Source organism: Apium graveolens, chromosome 11 (assembly GCF_009905375.1).
Source record: "Apium graveolens cultivar Ventura chromosome 11, ASM990537v1, whole genome shotgun sequence".
Lineage (NCBI taxonomy): Eukaryota > Viridiplantae > Streptophyta > Magnoliopsida > Apiales > Apiaceae > Apium > Apium graveolens.
In genome coordinates, this window is record NC_133657.1 from 190,079,246 (window position 1) to 190,096,595 (window position 17,350).

At 31.0% G+C, this 17,350-nt stretch overlaps 2 protein-coding genes across 2 annotated transcripts; one reads left to right on the forward strand and one right to left on the reverse strand.

Annotated features, from left to right (window-relative positions):
• Positions 1-917: 917 nt before the first annotated feature.
• Positions 918-6,992, reverse strand: LOC141697480 (uncharacterized). Its single transcript, XM_074501885.1, has 5 exons — positions 6,848-6,992; positions 6,601-6,757; positions 4,859-4,964; positions 1,453-1,601; positions 918-1,368 (listed from the first exon to the last, which is right to left on the reverse strand). Exons 2-5 carry the CDS (start codon positions 6,739-6,741, stop codon positions 1,273-1,275), a joined length of 492 nt encoding a protein of 163 aa, XP_074357986.1. The 5' UTR covers positions 6,742-6,757; positions 6,848-6,992; the 3' UTR covers positions 918-1,272.
• A 6,208-nt stretch (positions 6,993-13,200) lies between these two features.
• On the forward strand, positions 13,201-17,201 carry LOC141697137 (U-box domain-containing protein 14). Its single transcript, XM_074501375.1, has 4 exons — positions 13,201-13,841; positions 15,031-15,147; positions 15,232-15,645; positions 15,732-17,201. Exons 1-4 carry the CDS (start codon positions 13,563-13,565, stop codon positions 16,809-16,811), a joined length of 1,890 nt encoding a protein of 629 aa, XP_074357476.1. The 5' UTR covers positions 13,201-13,562; the 3' UTR covers positions 16,812-17,201.
• The last annotated feature ends 149 nt before the right edge of the window (positions 17,202-17,350 follow it).

Consider the following 17,350-nt stretch of genomic DNA (forward strand, 5'->3'; position numbering starts at 1 on the left):
CAAGTAAGGTTCACAAACGCCCGCGCATACAGACAGAACCACTGGCCATTGCCTTGTAAGTAGCAAAAGTAAACTTCAGTTTGTCGGTGTTATACTTCAGTGCTGGAGCAAGTATAAATCGATTTCTTTTTCAACTTTAATCTTCTATATATTATGTTACAATTATTCGAGACATCAGACATTCAAGTTTCAATATAATGTTGCAACTGCAGATGAACATTTTCTTTTTATTGAATTCAAACTCTTTTAGTTTTGGTTATTATGTCAACTAAATATTTAACAGGAAATTGCATTAATCTCCTCTCTAACAAGGATAAAAATAATAAAATTAGAGATCATGACGTCAAATCTCGTCGCTGACCAAAATAAATAACATATCCTTCTTTCTCCAATAATAATTTGAGGTCAAACAGTTCGAATTTCGGTAAAGGGTTGGATGATTGCAATTACGACTTTTAGCAGAAACAATAATGTATTTGAGCTGTTAAGCACATTCTCCATCATCACGCTAATTGGATTTGCGCGCATTGGACTTTCTGGCTACCATCTTCCTTGTCAGTACCAGGTTTTCTTTGTATCTAGTCCCCATGAATCATAAGGACAGCCAAATCTGCCCCTCAGGTGAGTTCTTACTGGCAGATGCAGTCAGGTTAACAAACTTTAGCTGTGAAGTTAGGAATTGTTATCTGAGCTTATGATAAATGAGGGTTTGATCACTTTGCAATTGAAGATTAACTAGTTTAGTACATCTACTGTCCAGGAACACAGCTGCACATGTTATAATCAAAGCAATCGATTCTCATCCCAGTAGCACTATATTACATCATTAAGACGTCGAAATTTAAAATTGGTAAAAATTTGTAATCCTCAGGACCAAAAAAATAAAAATGATTGAAATTTGTAATGCATCTGCTACATATTTTGCACGCCTGATATTTCAAATCAATTGGAAGTTGAACTTCCTAGACATTTGAGAGACAAAACTATAATACTGACTTAGAACCTATTTATCCCAGATGTCCAGAAAACAAAATTAAGACACTGTTGAAAGGTCATGCAAATTGTCCTTTATAGTGTATAAATAGCAAAATATTATGGTTAGCTATAAAGGATCTATGAAAACACTGAGCTACTTGATTGTTAAGGCTCTTAAAGTATCTATCTGAATGACAAAACGGATAGAGCACGTGATTTGAGAACCCAAGGAAAAGTAGAGGTGTCTCTAAGTCGCAACCTTCCAAGATATCTGTTGGGTCAATCTCACCAACAATATCATTCGGTTTTCTCACGAGCAAGTCTTGCACGGTGTCTAAGTTCAGCTCTTTTCCATCTTACCATCAGTTGACATGTATTAAACAGGGTATTCACCTGAATGCAAGACACAAGGACACGGTAAGGAAAAGAAAAGAGAACAGCAAATTGGAAAAGAAAGCACAGGCGAAATAATCTCACCAAGATTATGACTGCAATGACCAGAAGGGGTCCTGACCAAAGGACTGAAACAAAAACACCATGGGTGTCAAAATAGTTCTGGCCAGCAAAGCTTTGCCAGTTGTAAGCCAGAAGTGCATTCATATTCTCAGCAAAATAAACACCGGCCACTGAGACACGTTACAGTTTAGAGTCAGCAAAATTTAAATACAAAAAATACGAGGTAAATTTAGAAAAGGACATCTAGTCTAGCTGAAGACTAATGAAATTTAAAACTTTGACTGCAATTTGTCAATTAAAGCTTCCTGTAATGGCAGACTAGTTATTATAAGCAAACGCTCCACTGTTTTTTCAATATGTATTTCTTGGGTTTAATTAATCTGTACAGAAAGCACCTTCAAGTTTTGCTTAATTAAAACTCAAATACTACTAATACCTATTATCTGATATTATAAATGCTTGAAAAAATGAGTTTAGAAAACCAAGGGGGTAATGGTATGACCTTCTGTAAAAAAAGGATTATGAGAAAAGAGGAGCATACACATCTGGAGGCTTAATCTATATCAGAGAACCCATGTTCTCAAATAGAAAGTGAAAGGAGAGGTAATGTATAAGAGGACAATGATAGTTACAGGCTCAGCAGCAACATCCCCTTCACTACTATATAAAATTATGCCAGAAGAAAACAGATGCTGCTCGTCAGCTTAAAACGGACATCTGATTATCTACTTCAAACGCAAGGATGTCACGAGGACAACAAAAAGCATTTTACCAGAGGCGGAAATACTAAAGAACCAGTGGGGTGCTGCATATTTTAAAACAGTACTAAGAAAACTATTGTAATAGTATAACTTAAATAATAAGAAAAAAATTAAGAACAGAATTCCTGAAGTTCAGATTCTTACTAAAATTATAGATTTCTTTGTTACATCCAATGTTACCTGGATTCGGGTGCGGATCCAAGTGTCAGACTCTTAGTTTCAAAATTTTAGGATTCGTGAATATGGATACAAAATTGGACATCGGTGCGGAGATTCAGCATACAACCTTCACATAAGTAAAATGAAATCTACTTTTTGAACTAGATTTCTTGAAGTCAAAAAGTCTGATTTCCGTGAAGGAACCGACTCAGATCCCATACTAACACCCATGTCATGTCAGACTGACACAGGTATGAGGACTAAATTGAAGAGTCCGGGCAATGGAGGTTACATCTCATATGGGGTAAATTTAACTTTAACTTTATTGAAACTATACATTCTCTTCTATATAATTTATAAACATTTAGTAACAAATATTGTTATTATTTTTATCATTTAATCCCCACTAAACATATATTCCGAGTTCACCCCTGCACCTAACCATTATTATTTACCAAACCGTTCCAGTTTGTTGTACAATGAACTTCAGCACATGAGATTGGGCGTTACTTAATCATTGCAAATCACACGCATAACCAGATATTATATTATATCACTAGTTTGCAAGTAAATCCATGATTTCAAAACTCATTTGCAAGAATCTTCGGAACGTGAAGTATCAATAAGACTTTTACTGGAGCTGGAGAGGAGGGGGGGTGAGAGAGAGATGTACACAATTTATAAGTAGGAGATTTGAGAAATGCACAAATGAATTAGTGTTCAAGGGACTTAAAAGACATGCAAACAATTAAAATCCGTACATGTAACAAATGATGCAATTATGCAAAACTCTTTCTTTAAGTATATAAATGAGTTGTATGCACGCTTGTAGCAAACCGGTCAACAAACCCAACTCCAGGGACAGATCTTAAATACAGTAATCATGTGAATCGTGAAAATAAATCACTTTTGTATTCCATACTTAAGAGACGAAAGCTTTAGGTAGCTTAGTTTCTATTATTAACACATAAGAGTTGGCAACTTGATTTGGTATCATGATTCTTTTGACCCAACCGTCTTAAGTTTCAATCTTGGACCCCCAGAAACTCTCAAAATAATTTAATACAGTTAGACAGATGCACAAATTCAGTACACCATTCACAATCAAGCATAAATACTACTTTCAATCGAACCTGAACAAGAAGTTAGAGGAGGGGGAAGGGGGATTTGTTAATCCATAAGCACAACAGCAAGATGAAGTGCCTATTTTTAATCATAAGAGTCAATACTAATTACTTCATGTCATTTTAAAGTATATGCAAATTCTAATATTTTCTAACTTATTGCTTAGTTATTCGATTCTATACCACTGCACTACTCATACTTATTTTATTTTTAATTCACAGCCCATTTTTTCTTTTCTCAGCTACTGACAGCAAAGAAAACATAATAATGCATGTAAAAGAGTTGATCATTTAAAGATTAAGCCAAATCAGAATATCCTAATTTCCTGGTGGAAATTGTTATTCTGTAACAAAGATTACACGGAGGTGAATGCCTAAGCTGCTTCTAATATCTCATTTCACATAACTGACAAAAATATAATGTTTGGGATTCTTGTTCTACAATGAGAGAATGTTGTATAATAAAGTTCACATTAGCATTTTGTCCCATGACTGCTTTAGAATATACTCCCTACGTCCCACCCAATTCTTTACATTGGGTTTGGGCACGGAGGTTAAGAATAAGTGCAAATTAATGATGAAAAGTAAAAAAAGTGGGTAAAGTGATGGGGACAATTAATATTTAATGTATAAAATGAGTATAGTTGATGAAAGTGCAGGGTATAGTTAATTCTTATATTACTATTTTTGGAAATTTCTAAAATGTAAAGAATTGAGAGGGACGTCCATAAAAGAAAAGTGTAAAGAGATGGATGGGACGGAGGGAGGGAGTAACTATATAAAACATGTACAGGGTTTATTTATAAATTGCTCAACATCTATGCAATATGCATGTAAAAGAGTGATAAGTTTTACTAAGGCTTAGTTCTGTTGGGGTCCTCCTAAAACATTAAACATCAATTTTATAACGCTTCCAAATCTCCAGCATGTCTTGTGAAAAAGAATGCCACCATATAAGGAAAGTAGGGAGGAAAATGCACTTATAATTTTTTCAGTCTCATGAAACCTAAAAATCTGAAACTGTTCTTTACATAATAAGCAGCCAAAAAAACATGATGAAGTAACAGTTTAGAGCATCTCCAACACACTCTCTATTCAGGCTCTTAACTCAAAATTGAGGAGAGAGAATCAAAATGTTGCTCTAATAGGCTCTCTAAATCCACTCAACTTTAAGAGTCTAATCTCTCTCAATTGTAAGAGCCAAATTTCACTCTTAACTATAGATTAAGGAGTTAATTTAGAGTAGTGTTGGAGATGAGGACATATTAAATCACTAAGAGCCAATAATTTATATTATCTATAAAGAGTGAGCTAGAGTCTATTGGAGATGCTCTTAGATAACAAAAGAACTAAATCTTATTATTTTGAAATTGACATACTTACATGAGAGAAGGAACAGGCACATCTGAAAATTGATATTCTTCCTCGAGAAAATTGCTAATAGGAGCAAAATAACATAGAATCCCATCAAGCACATCAACCAACGTTCCTAAGAAATTGAGAGGGAGTAAAAGAGATAACAAAGAGATCACGTAGACTCAACACACATATAGAAGGGGTGAACTGGTTATGCAATCATAATGAAGTCAATTAGCTACTTTGGATAAAATATAAATTTAACATTCTTTGATATATGTAACGGGTTCTTGGGTTGGCCTATGGAATTTGAACTTAGTCTCTTGGGAGCTCCCATTACAAGGTACAATTAAGCTATCAATTTGTACTTTTAAATAACTACTCTGTAATATTTGATTGCTAACAACAGTTACTTTTGCTTTGGAGTTTGTGTGCTTTATTGTAATTGTCCTTACTAGCACTATAAATTGGACAGAAGCTTTTATCAATGCTATAGTGCAGTATGTTGAAAAGTAAGTTTAGGATCAGCGTTGTAGTCTGAGAATTTTGTGTTTTTACCTGCACATCTGATCTATAAGATTAGATAAACGGTCAGTATTTTTACTAATACTTCCTAATTAATTCAGTTTGGTTTTAATTCCGGTTTTCAGAGATGAATAGGATACTTTTTATTTCAGTTTCAGAGGATTGGTAAGATTTTTCAGGTTTTCAGTTTTTTCCTTGGCTTGCTTGGGAAATTAGTGATATTCAATCTCTTCTGATATGTTGTCTGGTTGTTTAGACCTAGATAGAAAGGGGATAAACTCTTAATTGGTTTACATTGCTCACAAGTCTTAGAGAACAATCTGAGAACATTTCTTAAAGTCCTGCGCCTTGCTATAAAACCATAACCCAGTAGAAGATCTAGTGTCATCTTTCGTCAAATAGCTAGTTGGCTTTCTCTGTCAGGTTCCCTCGTTGTTGGACGTCTGCCTCTCTTTCCTACTACAGTTGTCACGTCATATCTGATCGACTTTATAACATCAACTTCAGCAGTTGTCTAAGATGACAGCTGGGTTTGAACTCTAGACAAAATAAGAAGTTATAAAGAATACTAGTTTTAAGGCCTCTCGTAACCCAATGTTTTGTAAATTCAGGAACCTTATATTGTGGATACTTCAGATAATGCTCCAAATGAGTAGCATTTTTCTTCCAAATCTCCGGTCTGTCTCTCGTTTACAATTTTTTTAACTAAACTTTTCTATCCTTCTAAATTTATGCAGAAGACTAATGTAAAAGAGATAGAAATACAGCAACAATTAGCTTATGCACTTAATAATCACCAGACTAAAACTACTCATAACAAGCATTCAGTGCTTATATTGTTATTATTACTCCTGTACTTATTAAACGCCATTTGGCTAAACCCAACTTGCATCTTGCAAAACAGGCTTCTATTATTCAACTTGCACAACTATTGTTACAATAACTTACTAAAGGGTTCAGGATCCTCTTTCCACTACATTTAACCTTCTAATATATGTAAACCGTTAAGTAGCACATACACCTTCTTAAGGTAAAACTTTCTGTTAACTTGCCAAAACCCTAACTAACAGTTTGACATTGCTATTCATTACTAAGACACCGTCTATTCTCCAAATTATACGTAAAGTACATATTCCTAAACAACAGCATAAAATCATTGTGGACACCGACATAAGCTTCCTAATTCACATTTCCAAAATCACAATCAATACATCAAACTAAATACACAAAATTCAAGTGAATACCTTCCAATCAATAGCGTGGAAAAAGCCGATAAAATTATCGAAAGCAGGGCGCATCCCGGTGCGAAGCTGAGAAGAGAGATTCTCGAAGAGATGAGAAACGAGATCCATGTGTTCATCTAAAGCTGTTCTTAACTCATCCATTGTAACACAATTAGATCTGTTGTAAAAACACACAATTAAATTAAATCGATTAGAAGTATACGGATACAAAGTTAGTTACAGAGATAGTACTAGTTATTTAACTTACAGAGAGTGAGCAATTTAAGTGTATGCACACAATCGAGATACACACAAGATCTGGTGAGCAATTACAGTTTTACTGTACATACAGGTACAACATCTGTAAAAACAAAAATGCCCTAAATACGTACTTGCGGAATTATACGAGTACGTATTAGGTAATTAGAAGTATTAGGCTGAAAAATTTATATCTTTTCGAAAATATTACTTATGTACAATTTTTTAAACATGTTGTTTAATAGTATCAAATAAACAGAAAATTTATCATGACAAGAGAAAACAGAAAATTTTATTATTTTAAGAATTTATTTTTCTAAATATGGTAAGCAAAGTTTGGAATATAAAACAAAAGTTTTATTTCTAACTTTGTTTGGTTTGTATTAAAAATGAAAGTAATGCAGCTTGAATTGATTTTAAAATTAACTATTTCAAAATAAAATGAAATGTATGGTTTGGGTAATAAAATAGTTTAAATTGAAATTTTGAAAATGAAAGTTTAAAATAGGTTTAGAATTTTTAAAAAAAAACGTTTTTCTTAAAGAATATGTTTCGAAATACATGTATTTTGAATTATTTTTTAAAAAATCTTAGTTTTTTGTTGACACTTGACAATGATAGATGCATATATTATATAATAAATATTGTAAATATTTTCTAGTTACAACATTTCATAAATGATAATTTTAAAATTGGACCTAAAACTAAAAAACTTAATTCAAAGAAAAAAAATCGTTATATACATGTGTTATATAGATAAGACTTAAGAGCAACTCTAAGAGTGATTTATCATTTTCCTTATACAAATTATTATTATATAAGCTCTTAATATTTAAGTTTCATATTTATATTTTCATTTCAACAAGGCTCCTCAATCATCCCTATATATTTTTTAATCAATTTTCTATTAACAGGGAATATAATAGTATCAAAAATTGCTATTGAACTTCACATCATTCCAATATATACTAATATAAAAGTGAAAGAGGAGGTAAAAGATGCTCCTCACAATTGAGGAGAGATTTAAATCTCCTAAACACTTTGAGGAGGGACAAGGAGGTTGTTGGAATTGATTTTTATTATAATTTTCTTAAATTTTAACTAAATTCTTTATACAGGGTGGCTCTTGGAATTGCTCTAAATTAAGCATTTTATTATATTAATTTCAAACCTGAACCTACTTCAAAAATTCTAAAACACACAGTAACGTAGTAACAGGCGGCGAGCAATATATTTTAAAATTTTTGGCTTTTTATCTTCGTTACAAATTAAATAATGCTTCTTAATTTCATAATTTACGAATAAATGATCCAAATATCACAAGATAAAAAATGACCTATTATTATCACAAATAAACGCAATTTATCAGCCTGCTGAAATATTATTGTGTTTTGTTATTGGACCCGGTATTAGGCCTTTAAAAATTTATAGATAACGCATTTTATATATGTGTTGTTAGTTTGAAAAAAAAAACGCATCTATTTCATGCATTTGTACATTAAATGCATAGATATGTTTAAAAAAAATTATTATTAATTTATTTGGAAAAAAATTGAATAATTTATTAGTAATTTATTAAATTTGTCAAATACTTTAATTAATTTATTCTAAATTTTTTAAAAAAATCAGTCAACTTTTATTATAGCATACAAAAAGTAAGATGGACGATGGGGCCATGAATATTCTACTGTTGTAGTCATGTAGTCATGAAATATTGTTGTAGTTTGGAATCTAAAATAAAAGTTTGATTTTAATTTTTTTCAAATTTTGTTTGGTTTGTAATAAAAACGTAATTAATGCAACATGAATTGATTTAAGTATGACTATTTGAAAAATTGAAATAAAATTTATGGTTCGGGTTATAAAATAGTTTAAACCAAAATTTTCTTAAAAAAATAGTCGTGTTTTTAGATATATGTTTCAAAATCTAAGTATTTTGAATCATTTTTTAAAAATTCTTAGTTACTTGTTGACACTTGACAATGATAGATTCATATATTATACGGTAAATATTATAAATATATTCCATTTATTATATAAATAATATTTAAAAAAATTGGACCCGGAACTAAAATACATAAATCAAAGATGAAAATGTCGTTACATATATATGTTAAATACAGTAGGTAAGTTAAGCATTCTATTATGTTATTTTGAACCCACTTAAAAAATTCTAAAGCACACAGTAAGGTAATAATTGCGAGTAACAAATTTTAATTTTTTTGAATTATTATGATAAATTTGATTACAAATTTCAAAAATCAAAATTATTCGATTAAATTACCGATTTAAAATTTATAACATAAATAACTTAAAAGTACACCCTCAAACCATATAAGGGAAAAACCTGTTTTCCTTTCAATGGTGGAAAACTCCGAATATTTTCTTTTGTTTTGTTTTTTTTCAATAATTTTTCTTTTAGGAAATAATCTTTACTAATTTAGTCTGTTTTTAGATCTAATTATCATAATTTGAGTTTTCTTTCATCTAGAATTTAAGCGAAATATATTATAATCGAGATTGAAACAATACTCTCCTTTTAAGTTTTGTTTTTTCAGATCTGAAATTTTTATTTAAAATTTCAGTTTGTTTTATCTAGTCGGTGAGAGTGTATTTGTTCTTGTTTATTGTGAGTGCATGATCTAATTTAGTGAATGAGAGTTTATACTGGATTATATTTATGGTCAATAATGCAAACGCGTTGTGATTGTGATAAAACAGATACATATATATATATATATATATTTCAAAATATTGCGTGATGGTCTCTGCGCGAAAATTTGCGTGAAGACCGGCGATTGAATCTATTTTATATTTGTTCGACTCGATCATTTGTGTAAATGTCGTATGGTTTTTATTATTTAATTAAATCTATTATTCTTCAAAAAAATATATAACATAGTTTTTGAAAAATTGAATCATACATTAACAATAAATCAAATTAATCAAATACCTTTTAATCAGTAATTTTTAAAAAATCAATAATTTATATAACAAAATTTGCTACGAAGTGTAAGATGGGCTAGGGCTGAGCATTCGGTCGGTTTAGTCAGAAACCGAACTGAACCGAATTAACCGAAAATCAAAGTGATAATCAAAGTGATAACTGAATTAACCGAATAAAAATTAAAACATTCAACTTTTATTCAGAAAAAGAAAATTGTAAAAAACAGTTACAGAACTATACTTTATATGCACCTTAAAATGCGTGTCAGACACTCTCTCAAAAATGTAAACAATCGAAGGGACGGAGGGAGTATATTATATTATATATGTAAAAAATTGAAGATACATACATTTAACCAATTGAATATACATATAATCTGTTCTTTTGTTTATATTTACTATATTATATTATATTCATATAAAACTATAATTCAAAAATATATATATTTAGATTTCGGTTATTTCGGTTAAACCGAATTAATTTTTACATTAACCGAACCGAACCAATATTATTTCGGTTAAAATCGAAAAATCGAATTAACCGAAATTTTTGAAACAACTCAAATCAAACTTCGGTTCGATTCCGTTTTTCAGTTCGATTTTGCTCACTCCTAAGATGCGCAACGGCGCCATGAATATTCTAGTCGGGGAATTGTTCAGTAAATTACGTGTGTTAAGTCGGCCGGCCCAAATATTCACAGTTGTCCATTATGTGGCACCTAGTGGGCTGCCTGCCGTCCACGTTACCTTGCTTTCCTTTTCAACCAACTACTACTCATTTAATTTTTAAATTTTACTGCACCTGAAAACAATTGGTATTTTTAATTTACTTATCCGTCAAAATTAGGAAAACATTTTAAATCTATTTTTCTCAGTTTTTTTCTCTTAGAGAAAATACTTATTTTCTGGGAAAAAATATTATAATTTCTTGAAAATGTAACTTTACTTTTTTAGGAGGAAACATTCTCTAATTGAATATTATTCTGCAAAAATTTATAATCATTTTCACGATAGTCAAATGAAGAATAATTTTAAAAAAATAGTTATCTTCGGACTAAAAGTTTTCCAAGGGTGTTTTTAGAAATATTTCAATGAATGTATTTCAAATTTGAAATTATATGTGATAAATAAATTAGAAAATCTACTTTGTTTTACTACTTTAACGGCTTGATTCAAAATATTCTGGAATTGATATATGTTTCGTTTAATGAGGTTTAATTGGAAAAAAATTAATTTATTTTTTATATGCCAAAAGTACAATTTTTTATACCTGTTTGTTTCTCACTTATAAGTCAACTTATTATTTATAAGTGCGTAATAACTTATCGTAATAACTTATCGTAATAACTTATAAGTTATCGTAATAACTTATAAGTTGAATTTACAACTTATAAGTTGATAAGCTGAATTTTAGTAACGACGTAATTTTTCTCAACTTATTTTGATTTTTTTCCTTTTATTAACTTTACTTTTAAAAAAATGTGTTTTATAATATTAATTTAATTTAAAATTCATGAATTAAGATAATTTTATTTAAAAATTATTTGTTTTAGTTCATTTAAATAAAAAAAAATTGACTTATAAATAAAATTAACCAAACACTTATGGCATGTTTGTGTACGGGCTAATAAATTAGTTATAGCTTATAAACTTGTAAGTACTTATCTTGGACTGTTTGTCGACCCAACTTATAAGTCGAATTTACAACTTATAAGCTGATAAACTGAATGTTAGTAACGACGTACTTTTTCTCAATTTATTTTATTTTTTTACCTTTTTATTAATTTTAGTTCTTAAATATATGTTTTTAAATGTTAAGTTAATTTAAAAGTTATGAATTAAGATAATAATATTAAAAAATTATTTATTTTAGTTCATTTAAATTAAAAAAATATATGACTTATAAGCAAATTAACAAAACACTTACATAACTTATAGGTATTCATCTACTTATCACTTTTAAGAAACTTATTATTTTAAATCATAAAATACTTATTTTCCAAACGGGCACTTATATAACTTATAAGTGTTCATCTAATTATCACTTAAAAGTCACTTATTCATTTTAAGTTATAAGTTACTTATTTTAATATTTCCCAAACGGACACCTAATAAGTATGTATATATGAGAGACACATAATCAAGTTTAATTTTTATAATTTTCATCTGTATTTAAGAAATTAAAGGTAAATGTTGAATAAAAACAAATCAATAAAGCAAATATATTTAAATAATATTAAAATAATATCTTATACAAATTGGGATAACCACCGACAGTGGAGTATTTAATCTGCTAAAATTGACCATTTTTTCGGAATGACTATTTTTGTTAAAAAAAATTAAAAATTAACTATTTTTATCATTTTTCCTGATTTTATTCCCATTTAAGTGATTGTACATCTTATATTCGATGTTCTAAAAATTGGCTAATCGATTAACTGGAGTTCATTAAATGACAATAATTAAAATTTTACATTTTCATATTTTGTGGAGTTAATTGCAGTTTGCAACCCCTATATTTCATTAAATAACAAAATTATATATACTTACTTTTAAAAATACAGTTTGCAACCCCTAATTTTAGACATCAAATACAATATGTATCCTTTTAACCATTTTGTTAAAAATATTTATATTGTGAAGGGTAAAATTGAAATTCAGCAAAATATTTAAATAATAATTTTAATTTTTTTAAATTAAACTAAAATTTAGAATTTCAAATTATAAAAATAATATTAATGTCAATTATTTTATTACTCGGTATAATTTTTAAAATTTTAAAATATAGATATATTTAGAAACTTTATGATTATATATATAAATATATATTTTGCTTAATAAATATATTTTAAATATTTAGCATTATGATTAATTTAGAGTATTACTAATTGAAATAAGCTATAATTTTTTTCATGTAAAAAATGTATTAAAATAAATATTTTAATTAATTTGAAATTTTAGTTATTAATATTAACATTTAATTTTAATTTTATAACTGTAAGGGATGCAATTTATAGTTGATATTGAAAGTTAAGCGTTGCAAACTATATTTTACGAAATATGTATACTGTTTTGATTTTAAATGAAATGTGAGGGTTGCAAAGTACAATTAACTCTATTTTATGTATTAAAAATTAAATTAAATATAAAATTTTCCTATTAAGTTAGAATATGACCCAATAATATTTGAGAAATGCTAAATAACTCAATATATTAGCCGGATACTTACCAAATAATTTGAAATAATGTATTAAATTTTAATTATATATATTATACACGTGAATCCATTATAATATTAAGAAAAATTACTTCCTATATTAACAACTTGGCACATGGCAATAGGGAAACTTAACATAAATGTTATTTATATTTTTGGAAAGTTGCCAATTTTCTAAAGAAGTCATGGATTAAATATTACTACCATCTCTTCTTCCCCGTTCTCACTCACCAACGTGAAGCAGCAGCTGTATATATATTTTATCCATACAAAACAAAACAAAGACTTGGTAATCTTTTTTTATATTTTCTTTAATTATTTCTACCCTTTACTTGTTCTCTTCCATACCCATTACAATTCACCCTTTTGTTTTATCTGGGTCTCTCTTATTTTTCTCTCAAACCCATTACTTTGTCTTCAATTTTCTGAGTCATTACTGAGTCAACTCGCTCACCAAACCATAACCCATTAAAAATCTCATCTTTTTCATCTGGGTACCTCTTAATTGTGTCAAGAATCTTGATTCTGGTGTCAATTTTGAGAATTTAAGGTGATCTTTCATATGGGTCCTTCTGATGAGGCGAAGGGTGTGGTAGTGAGTCAACTCGTTGAAGCAATTAAAGATATTTCTAGCTTACCTGAGTGCAAGAATGCTTCTAAGAAGATTTGTAGTAATTTAGTTAGGAGAATTAAGCTGCTTAGCCCTCTTTTTGATGAGATTTATGATAGGTATGAAGAGCTTGATGATGATGAAATTGAAGGGCTTAAAGCTCTTAAAGTTTGTTTTGATACAGTTAAGGAGTTTGTTAAATCTGTCAATGAGGGAAGCAAGATCTTGCAGGTATTTTATTTAACAAATTTTTTATGATTTTTTTATTACTTGTTTCTTTGCGACTTTGCGTTTTCGATTATGGAAATTTTGTTTGATTAGGTATGTTTGAGCCTAATATTCGGCGCTTGGTTGATAGATAAACATGTCATATGGTTAATTAGTAAGCTGATGTTATTTTTCATGTTGGAATAAGTCAATGTTGTGTAATGAATGCTGAATGATTGTTGATCACCCATTCTTTCACTTAGGCTCAAACCATCAGCCTCTTGTTATTGTACAAGGCCAGAATGTCCGAGATATGTCTTTGTCGATTTATTAAGTTATACTTGTATTTAATTCGAGAGTGCAAATATTTGTTGAGATGGAGGATTTTGCATGTAATATTGTGAACTAGCACTCTAAAGGAAAATTAAGATATGTCAATGCAAGGATGGTCATGGTAAATCCCAGAAGAAATGTTGTATTTGAGACTATTTCATACTTTGAGTGATATAAAGCACAAAGATGTGAAATTATGCAACTTCCTTTTTTCTCTTATTCTGAATCTTTCTTTGTTTGAAATTCATTATGTTGGACTATAGTGAAGTTACATCGCAAATAAGTCATTTTGTTGACTTGACTTGCATTATTATAATTTACTTTGTGGAAAATTGGTTTTCTTAACTGTCTAGATTTTGGCCATGCGGGAACAAAGAGAACTTTACTAGGTCTCCTTTTTCTTTTTATCAAAGATGCACTGCCACAAATTGTAGTTATTTAGAAAGAACTACGCTGATCTAAGAGGATTGATCTTGTGGATTCATGTATTAATTTCAAGTTGTAAATGGAAATGACCGTGTTTTCCCTTATAGCTGGTGATATATTGAAGTACATAAAGCAACACTAGTTGTGCACAAACTAAATGCTTAAACTCTCTCTCTCTCTCTCTCTCTCTCTCTCTCCCCCTCTCTCTCTCCCTCTCTCTCTCTCTCACACGCACACACACGTACACAGGGATTTGCATTCAGTAAGCCTGTACTCAAATTGAAAATTTTGATTAGTAATTCTAGTAAGCAAGCTATTATTATCATGACACATTGTGAAATGCTAATTCTGAGGTTTACCGTTATAAAGTTTAGAAGCAAGCTAGTATATCTGCAATTATTGGGTCATTGTGACTTAAGTTACTCTAGTAATTTTGGTTTTTACCCTGTCACAGGCTCTTCAAATTGACAAAATTGCAGATAAGTTCCATCAAGTAACTGTACAGATTGAAGAAACATTAAGTCAGATTCCCTATAGTCTCCTAAATATATCCGAGGAAGTTCGGGAGCAGGTATTTTTTTTAATCTATTAGTACATCCCTTTCATTTTATATTTCTGCTGAGTGCTGACTAAAGTTATGGGAGTTATATTTCAGACTGAACTTGTTCATGCGCAATTTACAAGAGCAAAAGTAAGAATGGACTCGCCTGACCCACAACTTCAAATGGATTTGGCCATTGTCCAGAAGGAAAAAGATCCTGACCATGCAATCCTGAAAAGGCTTTCAGAAACGCTGCATCTCAGGACTGTAAATGATCTAAAAAAAGAGTCACTTGCTCTCCATGAAATGGTTACATCAAGTGGTGCAGTTTCGGATGACTTATTTGAGACTATGTCATGTATCCTTAAGAAGCTGAAGGACTTTATAGTGACGGTAAACCCTGATGTCAGTATGTCTGAGGGTGAAAAGAGCGTGATCAGGCACAGGTCTCCTGTTATACCTGATGATTTCCGCTGTCCAATATCACTTGAATTGATGAAAGATCCGGTGATTGTCTCTACTGGACAGGTTTGAACCCTAATTGACTTGAAATTTTTTAGTTTATACATCACGGCTGGTAGCTTTGATCTAACTATATTCTCTTCATTTGCTAGACATATGAAAGATCCTGCATTCAAAAATGGCTGGATGCAGGGCACAAGACATGTCCAAAGACGCAACAAACTCTTTTGCACACAGCTTTAACACCCAACTATGTTTTGAAGAGTCTTATTGCTCTGTGGTGTGAGAGCAATGGCGTTGAGCTCCCAAAGAAACAAGCAGGTTGTAGAAACAAAAAATCGGGAAGCAGCAGCTCAGACACTGATCGAGCTGCTATTGATACCCTGTTGCAGAAACTTGCAAATGGGAACTCAGAGCAGCAAAGAGCTGCAGCTGGCGAACTCCGATTGTTGGCCAAGCGGAAAGCAGATAACAGAGTTTGTATCGCTGAGGCTGGAGCTATTCCTTTGCTTGTAGATCTGCTTTCTTCTCCAGATTCCCGTACCCAGGAGCATGCAGTTACTGCCCTTCTAAACCTCTCTATAAATGAAGCCAACAAGGGTACAATTCTGAATGCAGGCGCAATACCTGATATAGTTGATGTACTAAAAAACGGCAGCATGGAAGCCAGAGAAAATGCTGCAGCAACCCTTTTTAGCTTATCAGTTGTAGACGAGAACAAGGTGGCAATAGGAGCGGCTGGTGCTATCCCGGCTCTTATCGATTTGCTTTGTCAGGGGACTCCTAGAGGGAAGAAGGATGCAGCCACAGCTATATTTAACCTCTCGATATACCAAGGAAACAAGGTGAGGGCTGTGCGGGCAGGAATTGTACCACCGCTCATGAGATTGCTCAAAGATGCTGGTGGAGGAATGGTAGATGAGGCATTAGCAATATTAGCAATACTTGCAAGCCATCAAGAGGGAAAAGTGGCAATTGGTCAAGCAGCACCAATGCCAGTTCTGGTAGAGGTGATACGAACTGGTTCACCAAGAAACCGGGAAAATGCAGCAGCTGTACTTTGGTCCTTGTGTGCAGGTGATGTGAATTACTTGCAACTAGCGAAAGGGCTTGGAGCAGAAGAAGTGCTGAAGGAACTATCAGAAAATGGAACTGACAGAGCAAAAAGAAAAGCAGGAAGCGTCCTAGAACTTCTGCAACGAATTGAACCAGTTGTGGTTCCACAAGTTTAAAGCTGGATACTTTAAGTAGTCACTTTAAGGTACAATTTTCTCATACCCAGCCTGGTAATATTGTTGAATTAGATGCGTCTCTTGTGACTGTTGGTACATAGATTTCTATTTATTGAAGTTTAGCAAGTATTAGCGGAATTCGTGTTCTGTACAAAGGTTTTGTCGGAGTCGGAAGTAGTTTTCTATTGAAATGGTGTTGAAACTGGCATATGCCGTTTGTTGGTCACATACGAGGGTTGATTGTTTAAAGGTGATGATTCTTTTGGTTTTAGTAGCAATTTAGTATAATTATGTAACTTTTCAATTTTAAAGGATTTCCGCTTGCATTTAAAATATGTTTCATATTTCTGAAAAAGAATTCAATTTATATAATATTAGCAGTTTCTTGTATATGTAAGTTATTACAGAGTAACTTATTAAGAAGTCATCACAGGGTAACTTATTTTTAAGTTCTGTTGTTCCGTAGTTAAGTCCAGTAGGATTCAGTTTGAAGTCCAAGAATTTGACTCTTCATCTTTGATGACATTCAGTTGTGTTGA

Bases quoted from the DNA above. Each gene is read 5' to 3' on its own strand.
- LOC141697137 (XM_074501375.1), top strand. From the start codon at position 13,563: ATGGGTCCTTCTGATGAGGCGAAGGGTGTGGTAGTGAGTCAACTCGTT. The intron at 13,842-15,030 runs GTATTTTATTTA...ACCCTGTCACAG, and splicing joins AGGGAAGCAAGATCTTGCAG to GCTCTTCAAATTGACAAAAT. The intron at 15,148-15,231 runs GTATTTTTTTTA...GTTATATTTCAG, and splicing joins CCGAGGAAGTTCGGGAGCAG to ACTGAACTTGTTCATGCGCA.
- LOC141697480 (XM_074501885.1), bottom strand. From the start codon at position 6,741: ATGGATGAGTTAAGAACAGCTTTAGATGAACACATGGATCTCGTTTCT. The intron at 4,965-6,600 runs GTATTCACTTGA...TCAATTTCTTAG, and splicing joins TCCACGCTATTGATTGGAAG to GAACGTTGGTTGATGTGCTT. The intron at 1,602-4,858 runs GTAAGTATGTCA...AACGTGTCTCAG, and splicing joins GTGCCTGTTCCTTCTCTCAT to TGGCCGGTGTTTATTTTGCT.